General features: G+C 31.3%; 1 protein-coding gene across 1 annotated transcript; it reads left to right on the top strand.

Annotated features, from left to right (window-relative positions):
- The first annotated feature begins 9,528 nt into the window (after window positions 1-9,528).
- On the top strand, window positions 9,529-18,508 carry LOC120085917 (PH, RCC1 and FYVE domains-containing protein 1-like). The gene is made up of 9 exons (XM_039042228.2): window positions 9,529-10,046; window positions 10,789-10,875; window positions 12,898-12,987; window positions 13,081-13,167; window positions 13,257-13,376; window positions 13,984-16,065; window positions 16,196-16,342; window positions 16,799-17,370; window positions 18,034-18,508. Exons 1-9 carry the CDS (start codon window positions 9,999-10,001, stop codon window positions 18,152-18,154), a joined length of 3,354 nt encoding a protein of 1,117 aa, XP_038898156.2. The 5' UTR covers window positions 9,529-9,998; the 3' UTR covers window positions 18,155-18,508.
- Window positions 18,509-19,921: the final 1,413 nt, after the last annotated feature.

The raw sequence follows: 19,921 nt of genomic DNA, 5'->3' as shown, positions 1-19,921 counted from the left end.
TATTCTCTTTAGGCAAGTTTTGGATATTTTTTTCCATCATTCATAGTTATTATTTGGAAATTTATTTTAAATGATAAATTCGTTGAAAATATTTATAGATAATAATAAAATATCATATAGACCGTGAAGATAGACATAGATAGTAGTCTATTGTGGTCTATCACAGATAGACGGTGAAATTTTTCTAAATTTGTAAATATTTTTGTTCATTTTTCTATGTTTGAAAACAACTCTTATTATTCTAATGTCACACACACACATATATATATACGCTTTTCAGTTTCTAAGTTTGATCTAGTTTTTATTTGGTTTATAGATTTTCAATATTAATATCTTGATTTTTGTTTCAGTTCTATTTGGCAATTTTACATTCTTACACTTGAATTTTAAGCTTAATTTTCATTTGGTTTCTATATATATTTCAATATTTTACATTTTATCCTCTAGTGTTCACTAGCATTCACTTTCACTCTTTGGCTATGACTTTTGATTAATTAATTTAATGTAATTTAATTAATTTTAATAGTGATTAAGAAAACTAGTAAAAATTGATTTAATTCTTTTAAATCAATATATAAACCTTAAGGATTGAAAAATATATAGCGGAAAAATTAAATATAAAAATGTAAATCTTGAAATATATGGACCTCAGATAAAAATAAAATTCAAAACTTAAAGGATAAATATGTAATATTGTGAAATTTAGTGACCAAATAACAATCAAAATCAAAACGCAAGGGTAAAAATATAAAATTTTAAAATTTGGAGACTAAATGAAACTAACTCAAATCCTAGGGACAGTTGTTTTTCCTTTTTTTTTTCTTTTATTATCATTGTCCATAAACATTTTAGAAGGAAAAAAAAAATCTTCAAGTTTTAATGTTTTAAATTTCTTCTACAAACTTACGAAATTATTGTAATAAAATCATTTTTTCATTTTGTTAGTACTACGGATGGGGCACTATAAATAGGACCTTTATAAGGTGTAGGAATGATTGATATTGATCACAAGACTGCAAATAAAGAGTTCTCTACCAAATTTCTCAAGTTTACCTAGAAGGTTATTTGTCAATTTCTCTCAAAATCCCTTAAAAGAAGCTCCCAAAAACGCTGATCTTTGTCAAACTTATATCAAAGAAGACCTTGTGGTAAAAGGAGATTAGGTCTCATGGGAGTTGGAGCACAAGGACATAGACCTGCCTAACACGTTTTCTTTCGAGGTATATAAAAGCTTTACCTTTTTAATATACGTTTAATTTTAAAAAAAAAAAACAAATTGATCCAATATTTACGTTGCAGGAATGAAGCATTCCCTTCATATAATAGGGATCAACCTAGGGTTTCCATAATCCTTTTAGGAAAATGATTCATATTTCCTTCATCCTATTAGGAATAGGACTCTTTATCCTAAAGGAAATATTTGGTGTTCGTGTGGTCTTACCAAAAATAAGCTCCAAAGAATGAGACAAGTTGGGCTCGATTTGCCAATTGGCCCAAGCAGTCCAATGATTTTGCCCTCTCTTCTTTGGTATCTGTATGAAGGAAAGGAGCGATTGAAAGGTCGAGGTGGGCCAATTGGGTCAACCGACCCAATTTCTTTGCTCTCTTGTCTTTGACATTTGTCAAAATGATGGCGAGTTGGCCTTACCTAAAGATGAGACGGTCCAATCAAGTTGCGACCCAATTGCTTTGCCCACCTTCCATTGGCTTCTCCTTTAGGTCTGTTTCTGCTTATCTTGGATCTATTTGAGATGAGACAATTTTTTTTATTTTACTTTACGATTTGGCTTCCTCTCTTAAATTGTCTCTCGGACCTAAAATTATCTATAACAGTTGCTAAAGATTATAAGTGGAGTAAATATAAAAAAGAAAAATAGAGATTGTCCAGAAAATTAAGATGAAATTGTATTTGGAAGCCTGGTGAATTTTGAGCATATTACCTTGGATGTAGGATTGGCAACAGGGTCGAGGCAGAGCGGGGGGCGACTCCCCATCCCCATCTCCGCGGATGTTATTACCCCCCATCCCCACCCCCGTCCCCGCCAATTGAAGGTGGGGACGAGGACGGGGATTACCTGCCGGGAAAACGGATCCCCATGGGGACCCATCCCCGCTTTTGTGTATATATATATATACATGGGCTGTTTTTATATATAAAAATGAATCAAAATATTTACAAAACATAACAAAATTTTAAAATTATCAATGATAGACACTGATAGACACTAATAAACTTCTATCAGTGCCTATTAGTGACATTGTTAGACACTGATAGAAGTCTATCAGTGTCTATCAACCTCTATCATTAATAGTTTGAAATTTTGCTATATTTTATAAATATTTTCAACAATTTTACCATTTGAAATAATTTTTCTATATATATATTAAAAAATAAAAAAGTTAATCGGGGACGGGGTGGGGATATCCTCCCCATCCCCGCTTCGTCCCCGACCGAGGACTCGGTTAGGATCTCCGATTTGACTCCATCCCCAGTCAAAGTTTTCTCACTCTGATTGGAGATTCGACCCCACGGAGATTTTTGTCAACCCTACTTGAATGGATGAGAGATTTTTGCCAACCCTATTTGAATGGATGGGGAGCTTTCATTTATATCTCATTAGCAGTACTCCACAAACAATTTGTAGCTAGGAAAAAGAATTTAAAATAGAAGTTAAACCTTGTACAAATGGAAGATGGATTTATCTTTCAATCATTTGCTCCATGTTTTTTTTGAAACAAAACAACAAAGGGGATGAAAATAGAAGGAAAAGAAAAAACATTTTAAAAGGAAAAAAGAAAAAAAGAAAAAAAAGAAAAAAGGAAAAAAGGAATGGAAACAAAGAGTTAAATCAAAGCCAATAATTATTGTGCAATATGAAATGACTTTGATTCTATCATCTCATGCCCGTGTAATGAATATTTGGTTTTCAAAAATTGTCTATAAACAACTCCTCTCACCCATATATTTCTATCTTCTATCATCTATTTTATAATAATATTTTCAAAAATTAAGTTAAGTTTTGAAAAGTAAAAAATATATAATTTAAAAACTTTTTTTTTCTTACCATTTGACTGAGAACTTATCTTTCTTTAAGAAAGATGAAAACCATGATTGAAAAATTGAGAGGAAACAAGCATAAATTTAAATCGTAAAAAAAAAAAAAAAAAAAAAAGGACTTGTTTGGTAAAGAATCCAGATTCTATTTTATATTTTCAGATTCACTGTGTTCAATATATATATATATATTTGGCAGATAACCCGAATTCTTTTTCTGAAAACTATTTTCAGATTCTGTGATCCAAACAACATAATTTCTGAAAACAACATTTTTATGTTTTCATTATATCCATATTTTAAAATTTGAATTTTAAAGTGCATAATTATAATAAATAAAGATGAAAACACTTATAATTATAGAATGTCATGTTATAAACTCAATTTATTTTCTGAAAAATAAAATATGTAATATGTAATGTATTATAAATTTTATAATATTACAAAGTAATAATTATACACTAAAATTTAACACAAAACACATTCATAAATAAATTAATAATATTTATTGTCAACCAATATTTAATGGGTAACTACGACAAGTTTTATGATTTATAAATATAATGTCAATCGCATTTTAAACAATTATTTAAATTAGAATACAGTTTTTTAATCTACTCTCAAAACACATATATGAAAATATGAAATACAACTCTGTTTTTAGATTCTCTGTCAAACATGCCTTAGTTTTTCATCACCCACATAATTGGTAGTAAAACTATCAAAAGTATTCAACCCACCAAAATGAACTCATAACTCTAATCTTGAGTGCAAGCCTCTACAAAGATATGTTTGAAGTGGTGTCTTGATTAAGTCTATATGAAACTAGTTAGAATTAGGATGCAAAGCATATGAGAATTGTAATCCTCAATTTAACTCAACAAACAAAGTTGTATGCTAGTAACCATTAATGGAGCGCTTGGGGCATAGATTCGAAATCAAAAGTCTGGGAATCAAATGTTTGAAAACTTATTTGAGGGAGTTCTAAGACTTGAGAATTACAAATATGTGTGTTTGGGGTGCGAGATTTGAAGGTCTGAAATTTTGAAGCTATGTTCGAGATGCAACAATGAATTTAGGTAATCTGACTTTTTTTTTCTTGTTTTTTAGTGGTTGTTTTGTGAATTGTACTACCTCTAATGCATTTACATCCATTTTTTTTTTTTTTTGAAATAATTTTGAAATAATTTTGGGGCCAAATGATATAAAAGACTATTCCATTAGTTAGAATTTTTTATATACGAAAATAAAAATATGAATTTCACATGAATAACAGGTGTTATGGGCTGATAAAGTTAAATTGTGCAAAAACATGCACTTTGAGATAGGCTTTAAATATGCCTAATTTTGAAAAAGAAAATATTTATTTTTGAATTTTAAAAATTGTTTTTGAAAAAACCCCATTTGAGAATTTTTCGTTAAATAAGATAGAATTTAACGTGATTGCTAATATGGGAAATAAAATCGTTGAAGGGGTAGTTGATGCGTAAAAATTGATTATATAAAGGATTTTTACAATATCTTTTTTACGATGAAATTAATTTTAAAAACAATCTTGATAATTATAAACGATTCTATAGATGGTTTCTAATTTTTGTTGATAATTTGTCACGACAAATTTCATCTTTTGTTTTTAATGTAAAAATGAAACATTTCACGTTTAGAAGCATAAGTGAAGCATATTCTAAAATTTAGGATTACTATGCATAGTTTAACTTAAATACTTATAGCCAACAAAATTATAGATCAACTAGTGCAAATCATGTAATCTCGCCATTTCACATATTGTTGACCTAAAAAATGAATCATAATAAATATGTATGAATTATACTTTTACCGTACCGTTTCTTTTTTTAAGAATTACTTTTATCATATGTTAATGCCAAGGAAATGGTTATTTTTTTGTTCACGAGTAAAATATCCTTGTGTTAATCCGTGGAGAAACATAAATTATTTAAATTATTGATGGAAAATTACAAATGACAGATAAAATTGAAGACGAAGTGAGAAACAAGTACTTAAAGGCTCCATTTGGTAGTCATTAAATTCTGTTTGATTGTTTTTTAAAATCTGTTTTTAGTTTTTCAATTTTTAAAAAACAAAATTATTAGGTTATTGTTTTTGGGGTTTTTTATTTGTTTTTTTAACTAAAAAAACACGTTTGCTAATTGTATTTTTGCTTTCCGCTTTAAAAAAATCAATATAAGTTTTTGACGGTTTTTTAATTTTATATTTTAAAAAAATGATAAAATCAAATTATTTTTCAGTAATTTTCTATTTAATATACATAATTATAAAATTATATATTTAATTTAACCTTTTTTTTTATATAAATTCCATAGTGACAAAACATTATCATATTTTAAATACATGAATTAATCACAAATGAAATTAAGAAAAATAAACATAATGACAAAATAAAAGAAAATAATAATAATTTTAGTTTTAGTTTATTAATATCCTTTGAAGAAAAGCATATCCGTCTATTTTTATTGGGTCATTTTTAGAAAACACACTCTTTTAGGAAGGAACGAGTTTTAAATATTGAAATTGGTTATTCATATTTTTCAATCATTTTAACTTTGAATTTTTGAAATTAAAAAAAAAATAATATATACTTGTTAAAATGAAAAATGAGAATTGATGTGAATATAAAAGGTAAAACAAGAAAATATTTTTGACATTATTTGTCATTTATTTTTATATGTAAAAAACAATAGAGATTGCCATTACATTATAAAATGAAATTAAATAAAAGTGAAAGATTTGAAATTTAAGAGAACTGAACCCAAGACCTGAAAAGATGATAGCAACTTTAACATTAGTTCAAAGAACCATATGCGTTTTTTAAAACAAAAATGGTTTTTGAAAATAGGTTTTTTTAAATTTTCTTAACCATTTTCAAAAAAATTTTAAAATTGAAAAACAGAAAACTCAAAGAATTCGTTTAGTAACTGTTTAATCTCTGGTTTCTAGTTTTTGAAAATTAAGTTTATAAATACTCATTTCACCTCTAAGTTTCTTGTTTTGTAATCTACTTTTTACCAATATTTTAAAAAATCACGTCTTGTTTTAAACACTAAAAAAAGTAGTTTTTGTTATTGTAACTTGAATAAGAATTCAACTCTTTTACTTAAAAAAGATGCAAACAATTATAAAAAATTTGAAAGAAAATAAATTTAATTTTTTAAAATAAAAAAGCAAATAGGTTAGTAAACATGGTCTCAATTAGATATCAAATAGAGCTGTTTTTAAGAATTAAAAACCAAAAACCAAAATACAATTGATCATCAAATGATCCATTCTCAATTAGATATGAAATAGGTACCAAATAGAATGGTTGTTTCTTAACTTCTCTTTTTCACACTCATTTAATACAAGAAAAACAGCACAAACATACCATCTTATTTAAAAGTTAGAACTTCTAAAATTAATGGTAAATATTAAAATTAACAACAATTATTCAAATGGTTCTCTGAGTACTGTTTTATATTAAAAAGTACATTATTATAATCTATTTTTTTAAAAATTATTATAGCTAATAAGTAATCATCGAAAATCGAAAATCGGAAATTTAATGTTTACTATGAACTTCTGCATTGAGCTAAATTATACTTAGCTGTTGTTTTATAGGTATGAATATTATCGTAAATTTATTGACCATGATTTCGTTTTTAATTTTTTATTTTTAAAAATTAAGTTTATAGATACCATTTGTACCTTTAAGTTTCTTTTTTTATTATCTATTTTTTATCAATGATTTTAAAAACCAAGTCGAAATTTGAAAACTAGAAAAAGTAGCTTTTAAAAACTCATTTTAAATTTTGACTAAGAATTCAATTATTGTACTTAAGAAATATGTAAATCATAGTAAGAAATGGGAAGGAAATATGTTTAATTTTCAAAAACAAAAAACAAAAAATGAAATGATCAAATAGAGCCTAAATGTTTGAGTTTTAATTGTTTGTGTTTGAATATGGACAATAATTATGGTATTTGCATGTGCTCCGTTCCTAGAAGTTGGAGGTTCAATCCCCCACCCTAAAGTTGTTTACTCAAAATGCACAATAATTAATGTCTGAAAGTTAAAAATATTAGCTATGCTCGGTTTGACATTAATAGGTGGTGTTTTGATACCCTTAGTGTATGTGTTATATGTAACTGTGGAGTTAAGTCTAAAGATCATTTATTCTTTGATTGCCTTTTTAATCAGATTGTCTTGGGGATATACTCTTTGTGGGAAAGGTGTTCTCACAAGATCTCTTGTTGTGGTATTGAGTTCAATTGGATTTATTATTTTAATGCGGGTAATCGCTTGAGATCTTTTTAATTTGTGTCTATGGGGTTACCTTGTGTCCTCCTCAAGTGATTAGTTATATTATAGGTGTTTCTTTGTTGTTTTAAATGGTTTGGAGCCTCTATCAAGGGGACTCGAGAGGGCTCTTCTCCTTGAGATTTTTTGTCTTGAGTAGTGGGTGCTTAGATGGTTTTTTGTTTGTTATTTTCTTCATTCCTTTATTTGTTTTTTGATTGTGCCTTGATCTTAGGCTATGAGGTCCAATGTGCACTTTACTGCAATTCGAGATCTTTGCAAATAATAATAATAATAATAATCAATGTACTAATTAAAATTTTCAAGTCCAAGTAATATAATAACATCTAACAATTACTAATAATTGTCGTTGATTAATTAATATTAACGAATTAATTGGGTTATATATATATTTTTTAAACTAAAAATCCCACCTAAAAGGTATTAGATAACTCAGGTTATCTTAAAGTTTCATAAATAATAATATCTTAAATTTTATATAGTGAAATCCTATGAAACAATCAACAATATTAAATATATATCTAAAAAATCATGATAAAATCTATGAAACAAAAATATCTTAAGGGAGCAGTTAGTTATTATAGTCATGATTATTATATATTTTAGTTTGATTATAATAGTATATGTTTGATGTGTAAATTATTTTAGTTTGAGAAGGAAATAGTAACCATTGTAGTAAATAATAATAAAAAAAATAATGAAGGTAAAAATAGTAAATATTGTAGCAAATGGAAGAGAAGTGGTTATTATATTTGGATGATAATCCTCACCCCCAATAACAACCTCTTAAAAGATTTGCATAATAATCCCTCGAAATTATCTATTTTAACAAAATTAAGTTCTTGAATTGTCTTTTATGAAACTCCATTGATTACATGACATATCGGAAATCTTGTGATTCATTGAGAAGATAATTTTAGAAAAAAAAAGCAACAAACTTGCTCTTATATAGGGTGAAAGACGGTTTGGATTGATTTGATATTTTTTTTTCAAAAAAAAATTCATTTTTATTTAAACATTTTTTAAAATAAAAATAAAAAAAAATTCATTTTTATTTAAACATTTTTTAAAATAAAAATCGATTAAAATATACTAAAAAATTATTCGGAGTGATTATCAAATTATTTCATTTTTTCTAAAATAATTTAGTCTTTAATTTATATATATATTTATTTATATATATAAAAGTCTTAGGTTTAGTTGGATGAAATTAAAAATAAAATAAAATAAACCCAAATTGAAACCTATACAATGCACTTTTTTCAAAATAATATAATCAATAATTATTATTGGGCCCACATTGCATAAAATCCTTCACCAAAGCTCATCTCACTCACCAACGTGCTTCCCTCCCCCAAACCCCAAACCAACGTAAATAATATTATTATTGTTGTTTTTTAATTTAATCCATTTATTAGGAAACGAAATATTTTTTTCCTATTTTTTATTTAATCTTTAGATTTTAAATGCTATAAATTTTGATTATTAAATTTTGAGTTACATTTCAATTTAGTTTATAAAATTCAAAATATTATTATTTTACTCTTAAAATTTAAAGTTTATTTTCTTCTAGATTTCAAAATTTACATTTTAAACCTCAACCTTTTATTAAATATTCATTTTTAATCATTAACGTTAATACCTATTTATAAATTTAAAATAAGTATGGAGTGAAAATTTAAATTTAATTTTGATAATGATAAAAAATAGTAAACTTTAATTAGTTATTATTATTTTAAATTAATTAATCAATATTAATATGGAAAGAAAATGTGTATTTAGTGAAAAATTGAATTTAAAAATATAAAACTTAAAATTTTAAAATGAAATCGAAACAGAATTCAAATCTTAACCAAATTTAAAAACTAAATTGAAATCAAAATCAAAATTAAACTACAACCATTTGAACGTAGATACAAAACAAAATGGAGATGTAAACCTAGAGATAAAAAAAGTATTTTTTTTTTCATATTATTATTATCAAATGTTTATTTAATTAAGAAAAAAACAATTTCCACTATCTTTACTTTGGAAATGTTTTCTTGTTTCCTTTTTCCGCTCCCAGTCGATGCCAAAGCAACCAAAAGAAAAGAAAAAAACAAAACTTTAATTAAAAAATATTTTTTAAAACAATTTTTAAATATATCAATTTTGTTTTCGTCTTTGACTCTGTACTTTTTTCCTGTTTGACAAACTTCAGACTCTGATTCTCTCTCCTCTCCCTCTCTCTTTCCTCTCCGCCGGAGCTCCGTCGTCAGCACGTTTTCCGTCCGATAATCCTCTTTTTCCCCTATCATCCCGGCGGTTTGCCGTCATACTCTTCCTTTTCCGGCAGAAATCTCTGTTTCTTTGCCGGAGAGTTGGAGTAGATGTCCTGTGGTTTGGCTTTACTTGGAATGGAGATGCTGTGGTTTAGCTTTTGCAGGTGATTGATAGATCTGGAAGCTTAGGAGGAAGGGAGAAATGATGTTTTCCTTGAGAGAGATGGTTTTGTGTGTGTTGTAATCGACGATGTTCATGTATGGATGAGGTAGTCGGCGTAGATGATGACCGGAGCTCAGGCTACTTTTCGGCGAGGGTGGTGGATGTTCGGTGAATCTCTCACATGGAATGGCAGATCTTGTTAGCTACGGGAATGCCAACCGTGACACTGAGCAGGTCTCGATTTCTAATTTTTCATTCGACGTTAGTGTGGGAACATTTCAGAGTTCTGTGGTTTAGCTTTGAATTCTATCTTTTTCTTCTCATTTTGAAGCTTGTTGGTGTACTGTTCCGAGTTTAGGGGAATTTTACCTTCCAATTTGGTTTCGTAACTGCTGCTGTTTTTCGATTATTTGAACTATACTGCGTTACTTATAGACATTCTTTAGAGCCGAAATTGTTCTCATAGTGTACTGCGAATTTTCCGAAACCATTTCCTGGAATTGTGCACCTGTGATTACTATACGATGGATTTCAGATCCCTAAATAGTAATGTTTTTTGAGTCCTGCCAAAAGTGGGAAGGAAAAAGTTAAAGAATATATAATAATCAGAAACGTTTGTTCATATTCGTTTGTTGCTTCTTCATTAATTTAGAATGCACATAAAGGTAAACTAAAATAATAATAATAATAATAAATAAATAAATAAAACGGGCAGTTACTCGCTGTGTTGAATTTTAATGGTTTGTTTTGCTAGTCATTCGTGTCAAAATGAACTGATATTTGCAGGTGATAACTTCTTTTAAATCTCATGTTTGCTGCAATGTCAGTGCAATCTCTTTCAAGTTGATGACTATCAGAAAAAGACCTTTGTGAAACTTAATTAGTTTCGAGTACTGTGGTTTGCATTTAATTTTACTAACGCTGTCTACGCTTACAATCTTTTGACTCTTTACTCCTATTCTTTTATAATTTGCAGGCACTAATTGCTTTGAAGAAGGGTTCTCAACTCCTCAAGTATGGTCGTAAAGGGAAACCAAAATTTTGTCCATTTAGACTTTCTAATGTGAGTTTGATTTAATTATTTTATTTATTTTAAATAAATTGTTATCTGCATTTGTGGCCTGCCATTCTTACTTTGATGAGTAAGTCAATTTTAGTTTCATCAAATTGAATCATATATTTGGATAAATGATAAAATTAATTTCATCCTCAACGAAATTTTCTTATAAGCAAACCAATAAATCATATATCTAACTAACAAAACACCTTTAAGTCAACCAAAAACATATTCAAATCCACAAAGAAAAAAAATCCACCCACAAAATTGAGTGGTTTTGGAAAGTCCGAAGTCAGCATTAAAATGATCAGACTACGATAGAAAATGTCAATAAAAAAAAAAAGAAAAACTGCCAGTGGCACCCAGTCACCCACAATAATAGAGGTTTGAATTTACTGATGCTGAAGAATCAATAGATGAGTTTCAATTAGGAATGGAATACCACTCAAGCACAAAGTTAGTTGCTCCACAAACTGTGTTAAGGCACTGCAGCTGGCTCGACATCTAGAGGAAAATCATTGATAAGGTGTGGGTCGCTAGAGCAGTAGAAATTGAGGCAAACTTTGAATACTAGATAGAATCTCAAAATTACAGGGGTCAAGGTTGGCCAATGAGACAATGGGGAATAAGCTTTAGTATTGAGTGGGAAACAACCTGGATTGCCAGCTAAAGTCCCTAAATAATCCCTCCCCCCGGCCGAAACCACAGTACTGCCCTAGTTTAGGCCAATTCTCCTGTGAAGAGTGTTAATTTTACTAAGTATTCAAGTTCAAACTTTAATATGACACTATTAAACATTTAAAATTAAATATGAATAATTCAACTAACTGTAAAGATAAAATATGATTTTTCTTAATCTTTATCGTTGAAAATGACTGTTGGTTTGTTGAGAAGGGTAATGCTTTTAATCTCAATCTTTATTATTCCTTGTTCATCTATGATCACTCGATGCTATTTATACAATGTGCTAGCAATACTATCGACATACTTGTGCTTGGAAACAAGCATAGGGATCAAAGATAAGTTTTGTTGTTTGATTGTGGCCAAAATTGTCATAGAGATCAAACAATGGAAGATTCGTGTTGTAATTGTAGTAAGCCACTCTTCAAGATTGTTGGTTGGAAGAGATGAATGTGTTCATTTAAGCTTTTCTGATGAAACAACCTTGAGATTTCATGAAAACCCTCTTACCTTGGATGTTGTATATTTGGGAAGGAATCTGAAACATGAACAACTGAGTTAGAAAATTAGAAAGGAAGAAGTACAAGAAGGAAGGAGTAGAAAACCACAAAGGAAGAAGTGTAAGAAGGAAGGAGAAGTGGCATCTAAAATGGGTGAATTGGTAGTTATAAGAGGTGATTGGAGGGCAATGATCAGTTTCCTGGAGGGAGAGTTTGCAAGTGTTGAATCATTAAAGAACAATGGTTTGCCTCGTGAAAGTTGGTGGCCAGTGGATTTCCCAAGAAAACTATTGAATGTGCAACTGGTAGATTGAATTTTGAAGAATACAATTTGTTGAAAATCATAGGAGCCAAAAGAATTAAAGGGGGAAGCAAAAAAATAGTAATCAAATTTTGTGCTAAAGTATAATCAACTGGAAGCAATGATAACTTGCCTCATTGGAACATTTAAGAGATATTTCCTTCTTTTTCTTTCATCTTTTAAATTGAAAAACAACAGAATATGTATGCATAAAATATGGGGGCCACATGGGCTTGTTTGTCTTGATATTTCCTTTTGCACGGTTTTGAATTTCTTATCCAATCTGATTTCCATTTCACCTTTTCTTATATCTACTTTTTTTTATTGTAAAAGTAACCGTGTTTTCATTTCACTTGAGGATGAATATTTTTAAATGCAATATTTGTTGATACTGGAGCCAATCTATGTAGAGATCAAGCGTTTGAGGTTAATGTCAATCAAAACGCTTGATGTCTGGTTTATATGCTCATGCTTGCATGTAGCTTTGCCATGACTTATCTGACGTGTTTATCACAGTTATAGATTTTCAGTTAATTGAAATTGCAGGATGAGTTATCTTTAATTTGGATTTCAACTTCTGGTGAAAAGAGTTTGAAATTAGCTTCTGTATCAAGAATTATTCCTGGACAAAGAACTGTAAGATCTATGATTTTTTTTTTCACTCTTCACATAAATTTTTTTTTGATGATAGTGGTCAAACTTGATACATGTGTACTTCAATTGTGTCAGGCTGTGTTCCAACGATATCTACGACCCGAGAAGGATTATTTGTCATTTTCTCTGATTTACAACAATGGAAAACGATCTCTTGATCTGGTTGGTGATGAACAATCTTATTTTTTGTAATCAGCAGTCATTGCTTCTATTTTTTTTTTATGTAATTTCAATATGTTCTGGCTTTTCAGATTTGTAAGGATAAGGTCGAGGCTGAAATTTGGATAGCGGGTCTGAAAGCATTAATAGGTTCTGGTGATGGTGGGCGTTCTAAGATTGATGGATGGAATGATGGAGGCCTCTATCAAGATGTAATCTGTCTACTTGGAATTGTTTAATAGTTAAACATGCATGCTCCATGTGTTCAATAATGTTAAACAATTTGCACATTTTAGCTTGGAAAGCTCATGGAGACCATTATAATTGACTCTCTGATAACAACTCTGCTCCTGTACTAATGATTAATAAAAACTGTCATTAATCTTTTATGATGGGACATACGTTGTCATTCATTAGTGAGGTTGGTACTGTTGTTATGTCAGTGGGTTTATGATGCTGTCCAAAATTTTCTGCATTTGTCTCGGTATTAAAAATCCAATGAGCTGGACGTTTTTCAAACCTATGTATATTTTATTTGAAAATCCAATGATTTCTGACATTCTATAATTGTTGGTCCGTTAATGTTCATGAGATGTTAAATATTCTTTTTGTATGAAATGAAGATCTGTGTCATTGAGCCATTGGGTCTAGGATGTTTGGCAAAATTTATCGCATTTGTATTGTATGAGTGAGTCGAATATTTTAGTTACTGTCACTTCTCTTGCTGTTAAGTTCAGAATTTTAGGTGCTGATGCCATAAAAAGTCATTATAAAGTTTTCTTGTGTATTCCTATATCAATGCTCTTGGATTTATTTCAGGACAACAGTGACTTAACTTCAAGTAGCCCAAGTGACAGCTGCAATAGTGTTGCTAGAGATATCAGCTCTCCTGAGGTCTGTGCTAGTTTTAGTCCAAATAAATCTCCAGCAAGCGTTAGGTCTGAGGACCCTACAAGGTCACATGTACCATTGAACCAGACAAATATGCAAGCGAAAGGATCTAGTTCAGATATTTTTCGAGTAAGTGTTTCAAGTGCTCCTAGCTCCTCCAGTCATGGCTCTACACCAGATGACTGTGATGCTCTAGGAGATATATACATATGGGGTGAGGTTATTAGTGATAATTTTATGAAGCCTGGGGCTGATAGAGCTATTAACATGAGCTCAAGGACAGATGTTCTACTTCCAAAGCCACTGGAGTCCAATATTGTTCTAGATGCACAACATATAGCCTGTGGTGTCAGGCATTCTGCCATAGTCACAAGGCAAGGGGAGGTGTTTACATGGGGTGAGGAGTCTGGAGGAAGGCTTGGCCTGGGAATGGGGAAGGATGTAACACAACCTCGCCTTGTTGAAGCCTTGGCAGCTACTACAGTTGATCTTGTGGCATGTGGAGAGTTCCATACCTGTGCTGTTACTATGGACGGGGAACTTTATACTTGGGGAGATGGTGTACATAATGCCGGGCTTCTTGGTAATGGAACTGATGTCAGCCATTGGATGCCAAAGAGAATCTCAGGTATTCTTGAGGGGCTTCAAATTGCATTTGTAGCATGTGGTCCGTGGCATACAGCATTGCTCTCATCTATGGGGCAACTATTCACATTTGGCGATGGTACTTTTGGGGTTTTGGGTCATGGTGACAAAAAAAGCATTTCATATCCGAGAGAAGTGGAATCCTTAACAGGCTTGAGGACAATTGCTGTTGCATGTGGAGTGTGGCATACTGCTGCTGTGGTTGAAGTTATTATGACACAATCTAGTACCAGCATCTCATCAGGAAAATTATTTACATGGGGTGATGGTGATAAGAATCGTTTAGGACATGGAGACAAGGAACCCCGGCTTAAACCTACGTGTGTTCCTGCACTAATTGACCACAATTTTCATAAAATTGCTTGTGGTCACAGCATAACTGTTGGATTGACAACATCAGGACAAGTTTTCACAGTTGGAAGTTCAGTTTATGGTCAACTTGGAAATCCCCATGCTGATGGAAAGCAACCATGTTTGGTGGAAGATAAACTTTCCGGGGAGTGTGCTGAAGAGGTTGCTTGTGGTGCATATCACGTGATGGTACTTACCTCCAAAAATGAGGTTTATACTTGGGGAAAGGGTGCAAATGGGAGGTTAGGCCATGGAGACATTGAGGATCGGAAATCACCAACTTTGGTTGAATCTTTGAAGGATAAACATGTCAAAATCATTGCTTGTGGTTCGAACTACTCCGCAGCTATTTGTCTACACAAATCATTGTCAGGTACAGAGCAGTCACAATGCTCTGCTTGTAGACAGGCATTTGGTTTCACAAGAAAGAGGCACAACTGTTACAACTGTGGGCTTGTGCACTGCCACTCGTGTAGTTCCAAAAAAGCATTAAGAGCTGCACTGGCTCCTACTCCTAGGAAATCTTATCGTGTATGTGATTCTTGTTATGCCAAATTGAGCAAGGCATCAGAATCTGGAATTAATTACCGGAAAAATGCTGTACCCCGCCTGTCAGGTGAGAACAGGGACAAGCTGGACAAAAGTGACACAAGACCTCCTAAAACAGCACTTTCAAATATGGATCTGATAAAACAACTCGATAGTAAAGCTGCCAAGCAAGGGAAGAGAACAGATACATTCTCCATTGCTCGCCCCACTCAAGCACACACTCTTCTTCAACTCAAAGATGGTCCAAACACGGTTGATATGCGGAGACTAGCTCCCAAGCCAATTCCTATGGCTAATGGAGTAAATTCCAGATCTGTGTCACCTTTGTCAAGGAGATCTAGTCCGCCAAGGTCTGCTACACCTGTTCCTACAGCATCAGGACTTTCCTTCTCCAAAGGTATAGCGGATAGCTTGAAGAAAACAAACGAACTTTTAAATCAAGAGGTTCTAATGCTGCGTGCACAGGTACTGACCTAATTCCTTGTTTTGTCAGTTTCCTTTCACTTCGAATTGTAAAAGGAAAGGATACGTAGCTTGTTATAGCTAAATCTGGACGGCAATTAATTGGGTTGTTTATCTTTCTCTAAACCATTAGGTTGAGAGCCTGAGGAAGAGATGTGAACTTCAAGAATCAGAACTTAGGAAGTCAGAGAAGAAAGCACAAGAAGCTATTACATTGGCTGCAGAGGAATCTGCTAAATCCAAAGCGGCAAAAGAAGTTATTACATCACTAACTGCTCAGGTTGATCTCAGATATGCAGTCATTATCTTTACTATTGAGTATCTTGCCTCTATGCTTTATCATTATTATATTTTCATGAAGCATGATGGTCTATTTTGACCTTCACTGTTATGCATGAACTGTTTTTGGTCCAAAAATGGCATCTTGAGGTTGTTGGTCTGTCAAATTGTATTATGATACAAAAGAAAGAAACTCATCAGGATTCCAATTAGAGTATGTGTGTATGAGTATAGTTTGCATAACAAGAAAAATTTCTGAATAAAATTTTGAGAACTAGGTTCCTTCAGATGGCTAATTTTGCTAATAAACTTATTCTGCTCTCATTTTTCTTCTTTCTGACTGAGACAATCCTTATCCAACCAGTGATCATTATTTTGTTTAGAAATATTCTATGGGAACTTAACATCTTCACATTCTTCTACTGTAATTCTCATCAAGTTCTAATATTATTTCCAGATTAAACATATGGCCGAAAGGTTACCTGATGGAGTAAAAATGGGCCTTCCTGGAATTAATGACTCTGAAAACATGAGGCCATTGTTTGTTCCAAATGGAATGGAGCAAAATGGTGCCCACCATTTAGCTTCCAATGGAGAGCGTCTTTCAGAATCAGATTCACACAGCTCCTTGTCCTTGGCTTCTTCAGTTGCAACTGATTATTCCTTGAGTAACGGAATTCAAGGTCTAGGTAATTCATCTGGAGAATTCCCTGCAAGTAATGAAACTAACTCAGCCTCAGAGCCAGGGCGATTTCCCTCAGATGGGATAGATGACGATCCAGATGTTAGACTCTCTTATGGTAATAGAGGGGTTTGGGAAAGCCGCCGCAGCAGCAGCATGTCAGAGGGACCTGATAGCTCGGGTCCTTTACTGGATAGTGAGAGTAACACAAGGTCAAGAAGTTCTGCATTGCCAGGAAATGACAATCAAGTTGAGGCTGAATGGATTGAGCAATATGAACCTGGTGTCTACATAACTTTGACGGCACTTCGTAATGGAACTAGAGATCTTAAACGTGTGCGCTTCAGGTAATCCCTCTTTTTTTTGGAACTCATTTGGTGGTGCTAGGCCTCAAGATAGAACTTCGGAGACAAAAAAAATATGGATGAAACATGTGGGAATTTGCATAACCTTCCATCATTTCTTAAAAATATTATCGTTTTCCAATATTTAATGGACAGATGATTTATTTCATTATATAGACATCCTCTGCAAATATTTGGAACAATTTTTGAAACCTTTAAGACCCCTAGGATGGTTAGCTTGTGTACTAATTTGGACAGTGAGATTTTTAATATTTCCATGCAATAGGCACAAAATTTTTCTAACCATAATATTCTAGTAATGAAGGGTCGTTGATAATGGTTTTGTTTTTTTGTCTGCTGTTTTTAATAATTATGCTTATATATATTATCATTTTTCTTTGTTTTCTAATCTACTCTGAAAGTATATTTTGAAATCATAGCTAAATTTTGAGAACTGAAACAAAAAGGTAGTTTTCATTGGCTTAATTCTTCCTGAAACAGAACAATGAAACAAAGTTTGTTATGATTCAAGGATGAAGTTTCCGATAGTTTTCAGATATCTGTTACGACAATGCTTTGGATTGTAGTGAGTTGTTTTGATCTAAGCTGCATCTTTGATTGCTTAAATCAACGAAATGTTTATTACTGATGCAAATTTACGTGCAGTCGGAGACGATTTGGGGAGCACCAAGCAGAGAGTTGGTGGTCAGAAAATCGTGATAAAGTTTACGAGAAATATAATGTGCGTGGAACTGAAAAATCCTCAATTTCTCCAAGTCCTCCATGAGAGTTGGAGGAAGATGCCTCTGACAAATCTTCAGATTCAGAGTGAGCTAATTCTCCTCTTTTGCACAAAGTTTGGTAGGTTATATATATGTTAAAGCCCATTAAAAGCTCATTTTCACTCAGATATTGTGGCTTGGTGACCAAGTGGGTAAATTAGAGGGAAGGAAAGTGGTCACCTTTTAGTCATTTCTTTGTTCTGTCAGTTTCTTCATCCTTTCACCTCCTTTTGTCATATTTCCAATTGTTTTTTTTTCTTTCCATTAATTTATGGGCAGTTTTTCCCATTTTCATATTAGTGTATATAATATGACAAGTGAGTTAATGGTAGAGGAAGGAAGTTTTTGTTTTTGTGCTATTTTTTTTCTCTTTCATGACATACCATACAGGGAACAGAGCTTTTGGCAGCAGTCTCTCATTAAAGGCATCCCAGGAGGTAGGAGTTGATCAACCACTTTTCATGTTCGAGGTCAACTTCTGATTCCTTCCTTTATAGTCTTAATTGAAATAGTACGTGTGTAGGAATATGTTTGAATTTGTTAAAATCATTTTTATCATATTTAAAATCATTCTGAAATACATTTTTAATCACTCAAGATCAATTCAATGTTTAATTTTACACTTCTAAATATATTTTCAGACTATTAAATTTGATTTTGAAAAATTAAAAGCAGTTTCTGAGTCATTTGAAAAATGACAAAAGTGATTTTAACCATTTTAGAATCATTCCCAAACATGTCAATAGATTATTTGTATATAAGGTTACATTGACTTCTATTTAAATTAGATATTCCTCCTAAATTCACTGCATAGTTAGATTTTAGGTCCTTGAATAATTTGAGCGTACATGTCTTGAAAACTTTTCATTGTTTTACAACAGTATTATATAGTTTTTCAGGCATAAAGCTCAATAGTATCCTACTTGTAATAAGGCTAATTCAGACACGTATTTAAAGGTAAGCTATATACCCAAGAGGAACGTTGAGCAAACCATTTCTTCTATATAGAGAAGATGAAATTAGTCCTATGATGCAAAGGCAACTACTAGACTATGAAGATACGAGGGGAATATGTCCAACTTAAATGTAGCTCAACTAATTAATGCATGCTTTCTCAATTAAAAAGTCAGGCTCTCACCTCCATATGTTGGTAGAACTACATAAAAGATAAGATAGGAAGTAATCACTCATTATTTTGGTTAAATTATCATTTTGGTATCTGTTTTTTTGGATTTTATTTCATTTTTATTTTTGGACTTTCTTTTGTCCAATTTTTATTTTTATACTTTTAATAAATCTTAAAAGTAGTCAATGCACTTAGTTTATTGTTGATGTTGTCCACGAAAAAAAGGTCTATATGAGCATCGCTCTTTATCTATTGTGAAGAAATATTTATATAGTATTTTTTTTGCTTGAACATTATTGTCATTATTTAACATTTTTTTTTTATCAAAATTAACTTTGAGGTAATTTTAAGATTTATTGAAAGTGCATGGACTAATTTTAAGATTCTTAAAATGACAGGGATTAAAACTGAATAATTAAAAGTAGATGAACCAAAATGAAACAAAGCTCAAAATATAACTACAAAAACGACCGTTTAACTTTTCTTTTTTTTTTTTTCCCCGATTTTAGAGAAGATTGTTATAGTTTCACCAATTTTGTATGAATCAATTAATCCAACCATATTCAAATTGGAATTATAAATTTGTCTATGTTTCATTTTTTTTAAAACATTTTAATTATAATAATATTCATATGATGACAGTCTT

The sequence above is a fragment of the Benincasa hispida genome, chromosome 9 (assembly GCF_027475165.1).
Source record: "Benincasa hispida cultivar pf3 chromosome 9, pf3_genome.v1.1, whole genome shotgun sequence".
Classification (NCBI taxonomy): domain Eukaryota; kingdom Viridiplantae; phylum Streptophyta; class Magnoliopsida; order Cucurbitales; family Cucurbitaceae; genus Benincasa; species Benincasa hispida.
The sequence above is the reverse complement of the archived record's forward strand: the minus strand, read 5'-3'. Positions and strand labels throughout refer to the sequence as shown.